The sequence below is a fragment of the Rattus rattus genome, chromosome 3 (genome assembly GCF_011064425.1).
Source record: "Rattus rattus isolate New Zealand chromosome 3, Rrattus_CSIRO_v1, whole genome shotgun sequence".
NCBI lineage: Eukaryota > Metazoa > Chordata > Mammalia > Rodentia > Muridae > Rattus > Rattus rattus.
Window position 1 is genome coordinate 103,992,083 of NC_046156.1, and position 17,111 is coordinate 104,009,193.

The 17,111-nt window shown below is 40.6% G+C and overlaps 1 protein-coding gene across 1 annotated transcript in view; it reads left to right on the forward strand.

Annotated features, from left to right (window-relative positions):
* The window catches only part of Slc7a11 (solute carrier family 7 member 11), a 68,020-nt gene extending 56,586 nt beyond the window's left edge, over positions 1-11,434 (forward strand). The window contains exons 8-12 of the mRNA XM_032898442.1: positions 581-684; positions 1,475-1,571; positions 3,360-3,509; positions 4,821-4,998; positions 10,710-11,434. Of these exons, the coding sequence (XP_032754333.1) occupies positions 581-684; positions 1,475-1,571; positions 3,360-3,509; positions 4,821-4,998; positions 10,710-10,774 (594 nt within the window). The 3' untranslated portion in view covers positions 10,775-11,434. The remainder of the gene's footprint in view (positions 1-580; positions 685-1,474; positions 1,572-3,359; positions 3,510-4,820; positions 4,999-10,709) is intronic.
* Positions 11,435-17,111: the final 5,677 nt, after the last annotated feature.

Consider the following 17,111-nt stretch of genomic DNA (forward strand, 5'->3'; position numbering starts at 1 on the left):
GAAACCCTGGTAGGAAATGACAGCCTCCTAGGGTCGGGGAGGGCTGACTCCATAAACTGGTTCAGCTGGTCTGGTCTGACTCGGGTAAAGAACCTTCAGACTGGCTCACTCATATGATGAAATGGTCAACTTGTCTATTGTTCTGATTTATCCTCCAGCACCAAGGTTGGCCAGTACCTGTCACACTCACGAGTGTACGTCTAGTGCTCCTCATACAAAGGTGGCGTTTTGGGATTGTGCAGAGCAATTTCTGTCGTTAAAGTAGAATTTCCTATCTGAGCCCCTTCCTCTTACCAGAGGCGATAGTTGATAAAGAGTCTGTAAACGGATCGTTGCTTTGGAGGGACAGAGAAGGCGACTGTTTAGACCTTTGCCCACAGGTCTGAGACAGCAATGCCATGGTGCCCGCTTCTGATGATTGTCTTGGGAGTCAGTTTGACCCTAACGAAAAAGAAGGATTATAAAACATTCACGTAGCACCAGGCTAATGGAAAGTCAAAGAGCAAGTTTGGCCTAAATTGTTTCATTTTATTCCACTTTCAGGGAAAGCATTAATTTGCTCCGTTCTTTCCTTCCTCAGACCTTCTCTGAGCGGCTGCTGGGAAAATTCTCATTAGCAGTTCCGATCTTTGTTGCCCTCTCCTGCTTCGGCTCCATGAACGGTGGTGTGTTCGCTGTCTCCAGGTGAGCGAGTTCATGTATTTTCAGAAACACATTTCTGTTTTAGAGATTGGATGTGATAAGGATAACTTTTAAAGAGAAAAGCCATAGTTCCTCCGAACCTGTTGTTTTTAAAGGGATATGCGAGTTCCTAGTAGATTCCGGTGAAGCATGTTTCATTCTGTCCAGTAGAGGGCGCTGCGTGTCTACACATAGCCCACTCTGAGCAGGGCATGCTGCATTTTTTTTTTTTTTTGACGAGTCTGTCTTCAGGGTTTTATAATGGCCTTTATTTCTAGCGATAAAGTCTTTTGTTTTTGTGAAGGTGCCATGGAAAACAGTAAAGTCGAAAGCAGAAATCACCACCCTGCCATCTATAACCCTTTTTCTTAGTTCGTTGGTACCAAAATCTTTTTTTGCCTATTTATGTTACAATTTAGAGAGAGGTTAACATTGCATGCACGTACATATGTGTACATGTGCAATGCATGTGTGCTAGTTTGGACTGACACTAGCAGTCTAGCACTGAATTTGCCACCAGCTACTCCTGTATAGGAAGAACTCTACTCAGTGCAATATTTCTATTGTTTTTCCTCAGAGCAATATAAGGTATTTCCCAGACTCTGTAGGTCCTGAAATGAGACTTAGGATGAGATCTTCCCCGTGTCTTCAAAGTACAACCCAAATGACCAGACAAGAAATGCCAAGATGCCTAGCATGAGGAAGATACATCCATGTTGCTTTGGGGATTTAAGAACTGTTCCCATTTGAATGATTGATTCTGCAGTCAACTTCACTGTTCTTCTCCCTGCAGGTTATTCTATGTTGCATCTCGAGAAGGGCACCTTCCGGAAATCCTCTCCATGATTCATGTCCACAAGCACACTCCTCTGCCAGCTGTTATTGTTTTGGTAATGCATATTAACAAGGACATGTAGATATAACCTCACAAAATGGTTAGGAAGGAGGGGATGGAGCAGATATCCTGCTTCACCACTGGGTTGGTGCCCAGTGTATCGTGTTTGGTAGACCAGAGACTTTTGCCTTGGCTTGCTTTGACTCCGTGCTTTTGATGTGTACCGGATGCCCCGGGATATGACCCACCTCACTTCTGTTTCACCTTTGCAGAAATTTGTAAGGTATGAAGGGAAATGAAGGCTATGGTTTCTCTCCTTGGCGGAGAGCCTCAAAGGAAAGAAAAGGAAAAACCGCAAGGATACAATCTAAATTCTGGACTCAGAGTTCAGCTGAGAGCAGACTGTGCAAAAATTATCTGTGGCCCCCTCCTGGTCCCTCTCATACAACGTAATTTAAAGCATAGATAAGACATAAACAGCCAAATGTTTCTCCAGGAGGCCTGTGAGAGCGAACCTTAAGGAAAAAAAGGAAAACCCCAAATGTAGATTGAAGCAGTGGAATTCTCTAGGCTGGGAACGATATTTGTCAAATGTGGGATACAAAAGGCTGTGAAAGGTGTAAGAGCTCTCAAATACCCTTGGGCAATGCTACAGTCATTTTTTTCCCTCCTCTGATTTTAGTAACATTTTTTTCTTAACCAGAATCTGCTGTCAAGAGCTCCCTAGGATGCATTGAGCATTTTTTTCTTCTCCATGCATTTAATTTGTTTCAGAATGTTTCCTTGAAATTTCTTTTGAACATACGCACTCTGTGCACAATCTGGAAGCTAACGTCATTTGTGGGAACAGGATGTGCTGTTCCATAAAGAGGGCTTTCGTGTGAAGCCTCTGCTATCCTTCAGGCTGTCCTTGGCTTTTTCAGCTGCAGATTCCTGCTCTGACGTCCTCATTCTCTGTTTATTCTTCCCTGGTCTTGAGGGTCACACGCAGTTATCACAAGGGGACAGTTGACCTGGAGTGGGAAAAGGTCAATGTTGTGCATTAGGGAGCCAAGAGATTTACCTTCACACGGTTGTCACTTGTGTATGGGTCCCAGGAGCACTTCAGAAATCGCTGCAGAGCTTCCTTAGATTTTCCCAGTTATCTGCATTTAATATTTATGATTGGCAACTTACTAATTGATTCTGCATGATTTTGAGTGATTGGACATTTTTTCTTCTTATTCTTTGAAAACACAATGTCTTGGGTAAGGTACACCTGTACACGCTACGAGTCTGGCAAGCATGAGAACTTGAGTTTAGTCCCTCAGAACCAATGCTGGTATGGTGACTTACATTCATAAGCCCAGTACTGGGAAGGCAGAGACAGGAGGCTCCCTGGAGATCACTGGCCGGTCAGCCTAGCCCGAGTGGCCAGTGAGAGACCCTATCTCACAAGGTAGAAATTGTCTTCTGGCGTATTTACAAACATCCCTGCATTTATATGCATGTGCACCTGTGTGAACACGGACACCCTTACACACAAAAACAAACCAACAGAAAATACACTGTCTCCTTTCCAAAGAAGAAGGAACTGACAAAGTAACAAAACAGCACATTCTTACAAAATCCCAACTGAAGCGGGGCTAGTGACCACGTCCTCCAAAGGAGGCTTCATTGCAGCCTAAGAACGGATATGGTAAAGAAGTTTGTGGAACCTAGGCTTTGGTCAGGGTGACAGCTTAGCACTCTAAATAAGTACTGGGCAGGACACTGGTGGTGTGAGGTGATGTTATTGTTTGTATTACCTGTCCCCTCTTAGTTCCCTTTGGTTACTGTATCTCTCCTCCTCCTCCTCCCCCAGCATCCTCTGACAATGATAATGCTCTTCTCCGGAGACCTCTACAGTCTTCTGAATTTCCTCAGTTTTGCCAGGTGGCTTTTTATGGGCCTGGCAGTCGCCGGGCTGATTTATCTTCGATACAAACGCCCAGATATGCATCGTCCTTTCAAGGTAACCTCGGCCATCTTGATGGGTTTACATAAATCTCTCTTCTAATACCTAGACCTCTTTTTGTCATAACTCGATGGGGAGGTTGGGTGCCACAGGGTCCGGCAAAGTAAAATATTTAACTCTTGCAGGGAGCACCTTCCGTTCCACTTTACTTGGGGGAAACTATGTGCATTTTAAAGTATGATAGAGTGAACTTGTCACCGATTTTATCTGTTGAGAACAGAAAGTGTTAAAAGATCCTCTTCAGACTGTGATTTCATGCATGGCTTGGGTATGTTCAGAGCGTGGCATACGCCTGTCTTCATACTAAATGGTTGCAAACAGCTGGGCTGTGAAAGAAAGAATACTTCACTGATAAAAACTCAGCCGTGGGTGCTGCTTTACGGATTAGGCGTTTTAGTCCTTATTGTAACTTGTTAACATTGTGGCAGTTTTTCCCACTGTGTACTCTATCGTGGCAATTCTCCATCACTGGGCTGCAACCCCTTTGTGGGTTCAAATGACCCTTTCACTGGGTTACGCAAGACCATCGAAAACACAGATATTTACATTATGATTCATAATAGTATAAAAATTGCAGTTACAAAGTAGCAATGATTGGGCTGGGCAGCATGGCCACATAAGAAACTGTATTAAAGGGTTGCAGCCTTGGGAAGGTTGAGAACCAGTGCTCTGAAGAAATATGAAATACCAGAGGAAACGCTTAGCACTAAGGAGAGGACCATTTACTCTCCCTGCAGTTTCCTTTGGGAAGGCTGGAGAGCAGCCCTGCCATCAGTCTCAGATGTCAATGGGTCTGTGTGAGCTCACTATTTATTTGCTTTTTAGATTTAGCACAGATAACGCTGCCAGTCATGTTATCAGGATTTGCCTCTAATTGTATTCATTGCTACATGGTTACAGCATCTTTATTAGCTGCTGACTAGGAGTTGGCCTGCTCTATTCCCATTGGGTCTCATTGTGACTCTCAACAGGAAATCAATATTCACGGAAAGGTTTTAGCATGTAGCAAAGCCACTGGTGCTCTTGACTCTGTGTGAAAGCGGGTTCTAATTGTGAGGATCGAAGAAGCAATCTTTTAAGATGAAAAATATAAATCGCATTGATACTTCCATAGTAATGAAATTTGAGTAGGGTGTTTGCCAAGAAGTACACTCTCCTAGCTCAAGACTTGGTTCACATGTTTGAAAACAAGTTAAGAAACTACACCTACCTAACACAGGCTCTGTGATGACCCGGTCACATGACCGACGCCCTCCACCTCAGTGTCTTGCACTGTCATGAAGCTGTTTTCCTTTGGCTGTGTTTCAGGTGCCTCTGTTCATCCCAGCATTATTCTCCTTCACCTGTCTCTTCATGGTTGTCCTCTCCCTTTACTCGGATCCATTTAGCACCGGGGTTGGCTTCCTTATCACCTTGACTGGGGTCCCGGCGTATTACCTCTTCATTGTATGGGACAAGAAACCCAAGTGGTTCAGACGATTGTCAGGTAAGTCTTTTGAGCATCTTGGCCCTGACTAGATACTGTGTTGTAGAAAACCCATAAAGCTGTACACAGCTAATATGCATCTGTTAAACGCTAAAGCTATGATTGGTGCAATGGTCAGTTAACCTGTATTACGGCAATGTAACGGCAATATGGAGAGAAGGACAGGAAAGGCAGGATGAGTGCAGCCCTGTGGGGTATTTGATTCTGGTGATCTTAGTCATTGGAATTTTAGAGGAAGGATAGCTTCTTTAGGTAGTTTTTCAGTGCTGCCCACTGCTCTTTTGAATCCCTTAGTGACATAATGGTTGTGTTCTTTGGTTGAATGCAGTCGAGTGACTATCGTAACATTAAGTTAACCAATGACGTAAGGTTTGTTGGGGTGAGGTGGAAGCTAGCAAATGTCTTAAACATCATGGCTGTAACACTACCTCATTAGAAAAAAATGACCTGAAGAGGATTTTAGTAACAGCAGCAGCAGCAGTAGCAGCAGCAACAACAACAACAACAACACCTAATCAAGAGTAGCATCTTTCTTGTGTGGTTTCTCTATGTTCGCACATGTGTGACCACTTTCTCCCAACAACCGTTTAAGTAGTAGAAGCCGTTGTCTATATTGTGTAGACTTTGAGTTACATCACCAGAAAATTCACGCCACTCTTGCAAGCCATGTGGGTATTAAGTAAAAGAGCTGGGACTAGAACTCAGCCATGGACACTGAGGATGGAAGAGAAGGGATTGGGCTGAAGACACAGGAAAGACATGGTGGTTCCTTTAGGGACAGGAATGAGGGTTGAGGAATGTCTGAGGGTGGGTCCTGTTAGCAGGACCCTGAGGACTTTCAAAGCAGGAAAGAGGAAACACTAGCTCGAAGTGGTATCCTGTTAGGGTGTGCAGGAGGAGACATGGAAGGTCACTTGATCAGAAGGTGGCTTTGGAAGTGCCCTGGTGTCGGGAGAGCTCATGAGCTCTTTCCCCACCTTCACTAGCTCAGATAGATTTCCTGAGGACCCATGTCCCAGATTCTGTTTCCCACAACCAGGTGAGGAAGCTATGGCTCAGCAAGAAGGAGAATTTAGAATTAGGTATAACGGACTTGGAGCATGACATCTAGAATCTGGACTTACGTTTCCTGGACATCAAGATTCACTGCATTAGATCCTCATCCCATGACAAGATATCAGACCAAAGCAGGGGAGAGGTCTTGAGCATGGCAGAAAGCCTAAGGCCTAGAAGAGCCAGCAGCCTTTAAGGTAGGGTTGGGGAGAACAAAGGGCAAGTTCATCATGTTGTCCCAACTAGATGGTTTTCTGATATTCCCTGTGCAGTCAGGCAGTTCTAGCCATCTTCCCTCTCACTACCGCAGGCAGGCTCCAGGCCACCCTGTCAGTTCAGATGAGACATTTTCAAATGTGATCTTTCTTTGTTGCCCTTCTGTGCTTGGGTACTTTTGGAGTTTTTGCTGTGTTTCTTCCTCTGATGATGCTTTGAATATCTCCAAGGCCACTGCATTAGCCGTTTGTGGAAGGAGCTGTGGTGGAGGAAACCCAGGGTGGTTGTTGGTTCAGGGACGCTGTTAACTCTTACCAGCGATGCGGCAGAATGCTCTGCTTTAAACTGTGATCATTGCCGCTCTTTATCTTTACAGACGCTTTGAAAAGAAAGGGGGAAAAACAGCAGTCCTTTGTAATTCTGTTTGATTTTCCTCTTAGGCAGCGTTCTTGTAGTAAGATAAAGAAAATTCATAATATTTATTGCTGCAGAAGCAAGTATTTTCTTAGCCTTCGGCCAAAACAAAACACACAGATGAAACCAGAGAGTCCTCCAGTAGTACCCGACCCTTCCCCAAAGACATACTTTGTGTTAGAGAGAAAACTCCACGTGAGCTTGGAGGCAGAAGAGCCTTGCCCAGAGCAGTTGGTTCAATAGTTTAATATCATATTTTTTCGCCTGGTGAAATTCTCTAGTCTTTATGTTTTGTTTTGTTTTGTTTTTTTCTTTAACTTTAGTATGTGTGAATAGAGTAACCCTGGGAAAATGTGACAAGTCTACTAAAATGCACCGTGCTGGGGCTATTTCCAGAAGTTGTAACTAGACATCATTCTTGTGCAGAGATACTGGTGCAAGGCTGGTTGGCACAGTCAGAGAGTGTCCCGAGCCTTAGGAAGTGAGATTTTTAAAGATCTGATGAATGTCTCTGGCCACAGGATGCCAGTATTGAACCACTTTTTATGTGATAGCATCTCCAAAGCTAAAAGAAAGCACTCTCTTAAGGGGGTAGTCATATATGCAGAAAGCTCTCTCCTCTGTAACGAAGGGACTGATGTTTAGTTTATATTAATATATATTTATATTATATAAATATATTTATGCACATATTTATATATATTACATATATTTGTGTTACATATATATAGTTTTATTATATATTACAATATATAATTGCAGTATATATCTTGTAATACAAATAATACAAATTATAATACAAATAATACAAATTATATGTAATATCTATATTATAAATACGTTATATGTATTTATATTATTCACTTGTTTGCAGACAATCAAGCTTCTCAGAGGAGGAAAAGTGTACAGGTTCACCCCGATATGTTTGGATGCACAGAGCACTAAAGCCAAGGACTAAGCCGCTCACTATCCACCCAACCCTATAGCAGCTGAGAGCCATTAGGATGACTGGCAGTCAGCCCCTCTTGTTCAGGGAGAGATACAGAGGCAGCCTTATTTAAATAGCATCTTTGGTTGTAAAAAGGGGAAAGAAAAAAGAATTTACTGTGGCCAGCATGAACAGAATGCCTGTAATCCATCTTTGCGGACAGCAAGCTCGCAACTCGAGAGCCTAAAAGCATGTGCGGCTCCAAGTCTGTCAAGGTAGCTTCATTTGGAACAGTCCACTGAAGCTGGTTCATGCATTTAGAGTCTTTTCCTGAAGGTTAGATTACCATTTTAATTCATTAAGTTTGCCTATGTATTTCTCAGGGGCTCAGAAGGTGTTCCACTAAATAAATGTAATTATAAAAATAAAAAATTAAAAAATATAAAACTAAATATAAATAAACATGAAAGCATTCACCTCCTTCCCCCTTTAAGAGAACATACTGCTGTTTTTCATATAATTTCTGGGGCAGGATAGCTTTGCCCTGCATCCCAAGATCACTCAGCCCTGGCTGTTGGTCCTCTGTGGATACCAGTTGTGATGGGTGAATGAGACGGCGCAAAGTCAGTGTAGTTCCGGTTTTCTTTAAGAAACCTCAATCACAGCATGGCTGTAAAGTTCGGTAGGTTGTAATCTTGGAAAACTCCAACTGTATATCGTCAGATTACCTTTATTTGGAAAGGCAATGATGTGGGTTTATTACTGTACGGCCACTAATCTTATTGTGAGTATGAGTAGGATATGTGACACGACAAACCCACACGTTCTGCAGGGCTTCTAGAAGCTCCCTTGATCCCATCGAGCACCTGTGCCAGCCCCACTGTTGTAGGGCAGCTTAGAAGGAAACGTTGGGAAACCAGGTACCCAAGGCCTTTCTGAGCACCCCATCATAATGAAAGTTACGCCCCACTAGGACCCCGAAGGGAGAGCTATAGAGGATGTCAACGGGGCTGGTTAGGCACACTTTGGGCCTTACTCTGCTGAGAGGAGACTAGAAACAGAAGGGCACAGGGACATCCCAGTTGCTGCTGCTGTCTGGAATGGATGCAAAGTTCCCACACCAGGGAGTGAGAGGTATAAGAAGGCAACACATGGGAACCCGCATTGTGGGAAAACAGTAGGGTAGAGCTTTGATGTCAAGAGTAGAGGGGCAAGGCTGAGTGAGAAGACAGGATGTAGAGGATTGCTTAGGAGACTATGCAAGGATGTCTTTGAAACATGGGGTTGCAGCCCTAGTTCTTTAACCCCATTGCTTTTCTTTCCAACTTTTGTTTTTCCTTTTACCTCCTCGCTGACTACCATTGGTTTCTTAGCTCCTTGTCTACCTATAAACACCACCTTCCCTGGCCTATTGATGTATGACTCCCTCTAAGCCCTAAGCCCAGAATGTTCTCTTAAAGGGGGAAGGAGGTGAGTGCTTCCATATTTATTTATATTTATTTTTATATTTATTTTTAAATTTTCACAGGATAATTTTGCTGTGTCCTTTTCTGCAAATATGGGGTTTGATTGTTGCTTTCATGGTAGAGTAGACTGTATAAATTGCAACTTATCTAAGAAATATGTAAAGTTTATTTGACATTACTGTACACAAGGCCCTTTTCATTAAATGCAGGGTTTAAAAAAAAAAACAAAACCAAAACAACACCCCCCATAACACCAACAACCCCCTGTCCAAAACCCACGGTGTGTTCCCAGGCAACTACTTCAGGGATTATTACTGTATTTGTTACTTTTCTTTCTTCTGCAACAACTTACCAGACAAAAGGCAACTTAAGGGAGGAAGGTTTGTTCGGCTTGTAGTTTGGACGATGCCCATCTTGGCATAAAAGGAAGAACTGCTGGAGTTCCCTGGGTGGCTGGTCTTCCTGTCTTTAGCCAGGGAACAGAAACCAAGCAGCGACTACATAGGAAGTAAGGCTCGGTTATAAAGTCTCCAGGCCTGCCCTCCTAACCCACATTCCCCAGTGAGGATCTACACCTAAACCTTCCACAGCCTCCCATAAACAGCGCCAACAGTTGGGGACCAAGCGTTCAGATGAGGGACATTTAGCAACACCACAATGAGAAGAGAGCAAAGGATAAAAATAGCTTTTTAAATGTAGTTAAGTATTGCTTGCAAGGGCTTGTTAGAATAACAAGTCATCAGAGAAGAGAAGACTGCCTACAGGGGAGATGATTTGGGTCTGGAACATTTGGGGGGAAGGTACATAGTCTTCTCTAAGACTAGGGGACTTTGGAAGGTGTTCTATGGGAATTGGTAACAACGACAACAGCAACAACAACAACAACAACAACAAAAACCAAGAATTTCCCTAAAGCCATCACCACCTAGCCCAGCACCCTAGGTGTATGGTCAGAACATGTCCTTAGAAGTAATACAACCCAGGGGTTATTATATTTTGGTGTCTTCTAGAGTTACCTCTTGCTGGGTTAAACCTTCAGCTTCTAAGTTAGAAGACTGAGACCTAGACTTGAAGCAAAATTAGAATTGTGGAGGGTGCTTAATGTGATTGGTTTAAGGACCTTAAGTGACCCAAATTAGTCCAGGTTTCTCATTCTATTCATGAGACAGACAAGGTCTTGATAATTAAAGTAATTTGCTCAACAGTACTACACATTAGATACTGGAAATACTATTCTTCTCCTGACTGTCCAGAGAAATTGGTTGTCATCCCCTATGTAAAAAATAGAACAAACCCATTTTGAGCTGAACATGAAGAATATTTGTAAACATTTATTGATATCTTGGTCCCATTGTCTCAAAATATTTTCAGCCTCCTGGTTCATAAATAAATGTTCTTATTTGAATGCAAAATATTAATAAATTCTTACTGAGAAAGCATCATGGGAAGTTGTAGAAGTGACAAATACACTAATTGAGGATGATAGGATTGTAATGAAGTAAATAATTCTCGAAAGTGCTCTGTAAAGAGGGTAGCTGTGTACTCTCAGTATTCATCCCCAAATAATTCACATTTTGCTATTTTTATGCTGCTGTGATTTTCATGCATTTTAATTTCTCCTTATTTCTTTACAGACAGAATAACCAGAACATTACAGATTATACTAGAAGTTGTACCAGAAGACTCTAAAGAATTATGAACTTAATGCATCAAAACCTTGGCCATCTGCCCAGGACTGAGATACAAAATGGCTCTTTATTTCAAGAAAACACAACTTTGATGATGGGCTAAAGGAATTGGTTATCTCTATTCATAGCCTCTAGTGTATTTGAATTAATTTCTGAGCAACTTACCGGTAACTCCATATATTTGTAGCAAGCTAATATGCAAGTCATACAGTGGGGCAAGCTCACAGTTCTTGAGTCTAGTGCCTATCTGCTGAGGGAAAGGAAAAAGAGAAACCTAAGGGCATTGGCACCTGGGTATCATTCTCTACAACATTTCTTATTGTGACTGAGAACCTTGAATAGAAGACCAAAATGGTTTCTGTATATATGAGGCCTGTAAACATAGCTTTACCTACTGGGGACATCTATACTGTGAAAAGTATTTTGTTTTTTATTTTTCTGAAAAAAAAAAAAGAGTCATTATTGTAGCAAAGGAAGCAGAATGACTTTTACATTGACCTTGGATTGTTTTCCCTTAGTGACCAACATGGCTGTCACTTATCTTTCAGTGGCTTATACTCAGAGCATCAGAACAAACGATGATGAGAGAGGAGAGAGAGAGAGAGAGAGAGAGAGAGAGAGAGAGAGAGAGAGAGAGAGAGAGAGAGAGAGAGAGAGAAAGAGAGAGAGAAGCTGGAGATCAAATTCAGGGCTTTACAAAAGCCAGGCAAGCACTCTACCATTGGGATACATCTATACTCTAATTTTCTTAAATGAACAAAAGAAGCACTCCCAGGGGCTAATATTTATGACGCAATCCTAAACTGTATTTGAACTAAAATCATTGAGAACTTGTTAGGTTAACTACGTCATTGCTCATTGTCAGGAAACTTGGTGTTTGTAACGTCACTGTGGTTTGTAACGTTTCAGTGTGGTTGGTTTGTTTTATTCCTGAAAACCTGTATGGTTTGGTATGGCATCCTTGGTGAGACACCTCTTTGGTAATGTACGTCTTAGTGGATAAAACTGTTTCGCTCATTGCAGTCCAACACCCGCATGGGAGGAATTGCCCACAAGACTCCAAACATCAGGCCTCATCTCTATAAGCCGCATTATACGCAGGGTTAGCCGTTCATTCTCCTTTTCTTTAACTTTGTGGCTGTTTTTACCTGGGGATGATTTTTGACAGTGCGTGCATCCCCTTTGCCGTTCTGTTAAATATCTCTGGATAAAACTATCTGGATCCATTATAAAGGCACAGCTTTACATAAGAACTGTGCAAGAAATGCATGCCACTGCTTAGGAAGACTTTCAACTGATTTTTGAAAAATCTAGGCGGTTTCATTCATCTCTACACCTTACTTATAATTCAATTTGCCAAAGAGGGATCTGTGACCAAGCCTATCGAAGGAGAATCTTCAGTAATGTCGTTCAGCTCCCTGACGTCGAGTCAGAGTTAGAAAACACTAGCAGTGTTCAAATGGGATTAATGTGATGGTGGGATCTTTAAAACATTTTCCTAACATCTGAAAATTAAATGCTCAGCGTGGTCACAGTAGATTAAATTTGGTCTCTTATATTCTGACCACTTAAAAACAAAATGTTTTAAAAAATTATCCTGAACTGGTTGTGGTGGCACACCCCTTTAATCCCAGCACTTGGGAGGCAGAGGCAGGGAATCTCTGAGTTCCAGCAGAGCTAGGGCTACCCAGAGAAACCTTGTCTTGGAGAAAACCAAACCAAACCAAACAAACAAAAAGTATTTTCCCAAATAAAAAAGACTATCGAGTTCATAGATAATTGCCCAAAGTACAAATGATGACCTAATTTGGAACAATTCACCAACTCAGCGTTTTTAGTATCAATAATGTTTAATATATACCCAAAGTTGACTTTGTTTCTGAAGGCCGAACCAAGTGTTTATTTCCCTAAGTGAACTGCTAACAGGTTTTTGTTTTTATTAACATGGGCTTTTCCAAACCATAAGTCTAGTCTCTAGAGCTAACATAGTGTTCATTTGTTGACGTCTATCTCTGTCAGATGTGGCTAGAGGTGCACATTATTATGTTGTTATCTTTACACCAGACCCATGAGATTTATCAAGGCAGGGTCTTCTGATTACCTATGAAACAGAGTAAAGCCGTGGAGAAGGTCCTGTGGTCCGCGGTTCTTCCTGAGGCTCATGTGCCCCTCGCTGATGGTCCTCATTGTGTCATTTGCTTGCCAGTCCGTGTACAAGCTGGTCAGGTTATACTTTATCATTCCTCCTCTCGTTTCTAAGACATTTTTGTAGTATTAAATTTATAACACAGTTTTAACCAAGCATGAAGAAACTCAGTATTTCTAGAAAGTACTGTCCATGGGGCTGTGTTTCTGCTTTTGCTGAAGAAGAGAACACACAGTTCCTTTATTCATGGGATTCATGTTCATAATTGTTAGTGAGATAATGTAAAACAGATTTTTATTTGGGAAATACTCCTGCACACTTATAATGTGTGTTTTTATACAAAGTAAATTTTTTCTCATATTTTAGATTTATACATGTGTATACACATGTGGTTACATGTGTTAATGTTCGTGCTAATGTACATATTTGAATGTTTATATAAAAACACGAATTGATTGCTACAATACAGAGTTAAATGCAGCCTACACAGTTTAAAATACACAATACTCTATTTTCAAATATTCTTTGTTATGTATACAAAGCGTCAAACATGTAACTTTTTAAGGCATCTGGTAAAGATTTCCAAAGCTTAGGTGTGATTTTATTCTACACGATTATAAATATTTCCATTGATTGATATTCTTATAGTGCTATTTTATATCTTCTTTTAAAGCACTAGATTCTCCCCTTTGATTTCAAGTGGCTCTTGTAAATGGTGGCTCTGCTTAGCTGACAACAGGTCCTGCTCTTGTCTTTCAGTGGGAGATTGGACATTTCTCTTAGCAAACATGGCTGGGTCTGGGTCTGCTTGTGGGTTCATGAGTGTACACCCACAGTGTGTGCACATTTGCTCCCCAGCCCTGCAGGTACAGGGTCAGGACAGTTGATGGAATTAGTTCTCCATGCTCTGCAGTTTCTATAACACTAAAATATGCATATAGAAACATTCCAGTTTTCAGATTGCCTTCTGTGTCTGCCTGAATTGTTTTCTTAATTGCCATTTGAACAGCAACAGGTGGTTACCATGAGACCATTCCTTGCTAGAAGTCTTAGCCAGTTGAGATCAGCCCTTGGCAAAGTCCCTATTTCATCTCAGTTTACAGGTGAGTGGGATGCTGAGAAAGCCTGCTTCTCTCCCTTTTGTTGATAGCCTCTTACTGAGGTGTGAAAAGACAACTTAAGGTTACTACCAGTTTACCATCATCAGCAAAGAAGGGAAATATCAGTGTTGAATGTACGTGAGCATCCTGAGATGCTAATTAAGCATGAGTTTAGGTGCCTCTAATGCACTTAAACACCTAGCCCTCCTTTGGAAAGATTATATATTTTTAAAAGAAGATCAAGGATTAGGGCTGAAGAGTTGGCTTGGCTTCTAAGAACACTTCCTACCCTTGCAGAGAACTTGAATTCAATTTCCAGCACCCACATGGTAGCTCATCACCATGGGTAACTTTAGTTCCAGGGGACCCAGTGCCCTCTTATGTGTACAGGCATGCACACAGTGCACATATATCCATGCAGACAAAACACTCATCTACATTAAATGTATGTGAAAAAACTTTAAAGACAAGGAAAAGTACATCTACTTTGGATAGTATAATATCTATATTTTCTTTGTGAATAGTTTTCATAATTTTTCCATTAAAAGTAATCATAGAATATTGGTAAAACACATTTTAAATATATAAATATGATGTTAATTGAAATATACACATAAAAACCATTAAGGGCTGTCTTGTAAGGTCTATGTGATACAGAAGTCAGTGATGTCTACTGTGTTAGGCTGTGAATAACAACTGAAAAACAATGAATGAGGTTTTATTAGTAGCTCGTTCTTTCTTATTTTTGGAGAGAAATATATTTGAGATTTCAAAGAAATGACTCAAGAAACTTCATTTGAATATCATTGGCTTCATGATACGCTGTGTGTCAGGGCTGAGAGAATGCAGGGTGATATTTTATGCCCCTAATCATACAAGCTGGAAATTAAGTCATGGCATTGTGTACTGGCAAAGAGCTTATAGAGAAGATAACGAGTCCTTTGCATAACTTCTGTTTATATTATATATAGATAAAAGAACGATTGCCTGCATATATAGTTTAGCTAAATTTCCCCCACAAACAATATTTCAAAAGTCTATTCTCAATATATTTGACAACTGAAAGTGTGACCTCTAGGTAGACCTCTGATGGCTAAGATTATACTTTAAAATATGTGATTTAATAGCCAATTTTATAAGCAATCCTTTATTTTATTGAATTTTCCAATTATTTGGTATCTCAAAATGAATGCCTTGTCTGCTTTGTGTCATAACTGGTGCAAAAACATACGTCACTGGCACATAGGCGGTCACCTGTTCATTTTATCAGACCTTGTCCTTCTTCATCAACTTATGACAACACTGTTACTCTTTCTTCTTTATCATTTCTGTTCTATTTACATAAAACCACAGTTCCCTGCAATTCAGTTTTTGATGTTATGCCTTCAAGGTGGTAACTATAGAAAGATTTCACTTCCTAAGATTTTTCTTAATGAAAAAAATCTGCTCCTCCCTTCTCTTCCTTATTTACAGTTGGCTTGAAATACAGAGTGTGGTTTCAGCCTCAGACGGCTCCCTGCTGCGTGGTATATTTCAGCCTGTAGAGAACAAAGGTACTTTTGTACTCTCAGTCCCCACCTGCACAGGTTTATAGACAATGCTTTCAAAAACCCAGTTACTCATTATGCATCTGAGAGCCCTGTGGCTGTCAGAGGCAATTCAAAAGGAAGCACACCTACCACACACACTTCGGCATACACACTAGAATGTTTAAGAGTGAATGAATTATTGTTTAGAGGACCTACTTGCTATGTCCTTACTACCTCCTGATGAAGCCACTAAAGGCAGTGTTGAAGGCCAGGTTGAGAAAGAGAAGACTGGTACTCTGTTAACTCTTGCTGCAGGAACTGTATTCTGAGCACTCCGTGTGACGGTATTTTCACAGCATCTTGTGGGAAAATGTGTTAGGTCTTTGGATGGATAAGTGGGTCCTGTGTGGTCAGACCTCCCTTATTCTTACTAATGACCCTTTTAATAACCATAGACTCAGAATTTCACTCAGATCCTACCAGGAGACAAGACATTGTGGGTTCCTACTCTTAAAATTGAAGGATCTTGTTTCAAAGAATTTAGGAAGGAGTCTATGCCTGTAATTTCTCCATCACTCTACTTATTAAATAATATAATAAGATTTTATCTTAGAGTAGAAGAGTACTTTGGGAAAATAAAAGAAAAAACATTATTCGTGATGAATGAGAGTTTATAGCAGGAAAAATTACTTACATTAAATAACAGCATTCTAATTATTTCAGATACTAGTCAATAGCACTTTTATAACTCTAAATCAAAAGCATTTTGTATTATCATACCAATATTTTTCTATGTCTATGTATATATGTCATAGTGTTTATTTCACAAGTCACCAGCATTATTTTATAATTCTGAGCAACCTAACTATCTTCTTGGAGAGAAACTTGTTAGCCAACAGTTTTATCTGACAATTTCATTTCTGCTGCTGTAAAAAAAATGCAACTAAAATTTTAATGAGGTTCTTCTTGATATTATCTATGTTCAGAGAGTTTTGCCTTTAGGAAGCTCCTAGAATTAGTAGCAATAGCAGAATATTCTCCATTTCAAAACTTGCATATTTTGAACACAGACACTGACCTTGAATTTCTGTTTCTGTTGATGAGTTTCAGTACAATGGTATTGAGGGTCAATAGTTTTCAACATGTGGAAATTTTGCAAGCATAAGCATCAGGTAGTTATGTCTCACTAATGCAGTGCTGGATGCCTGGAGAACTTAATTTGTCTTCCCTCTCTGGTAAGACTTGAACCCTGAATTTCATAGCGTGTAGCTCTTATTGTGTAGTGAGACTTACATGGTAGTCGTGCACTGGGAAAGGAGGATTTTAGTTATTAGTTCAGAATTCAGTTGATACCATCATCCTCTTTATTTTAATATATCTGGATTTACTTTGCTAAAATGTGTTTGTAAGTTTTATCTAAATATTTAGCCTACTAACTTTTTCTTTTTATGTCTAGGAGTAGAAATATTCATATGTGTGCTGGTATGTTTATAGTAATGTATTAGATACTGTATATAAATGTGTTTAGCTTTACTTTCATTCTTCTGTAAACATCCTTAACTGGTTCTGGTGA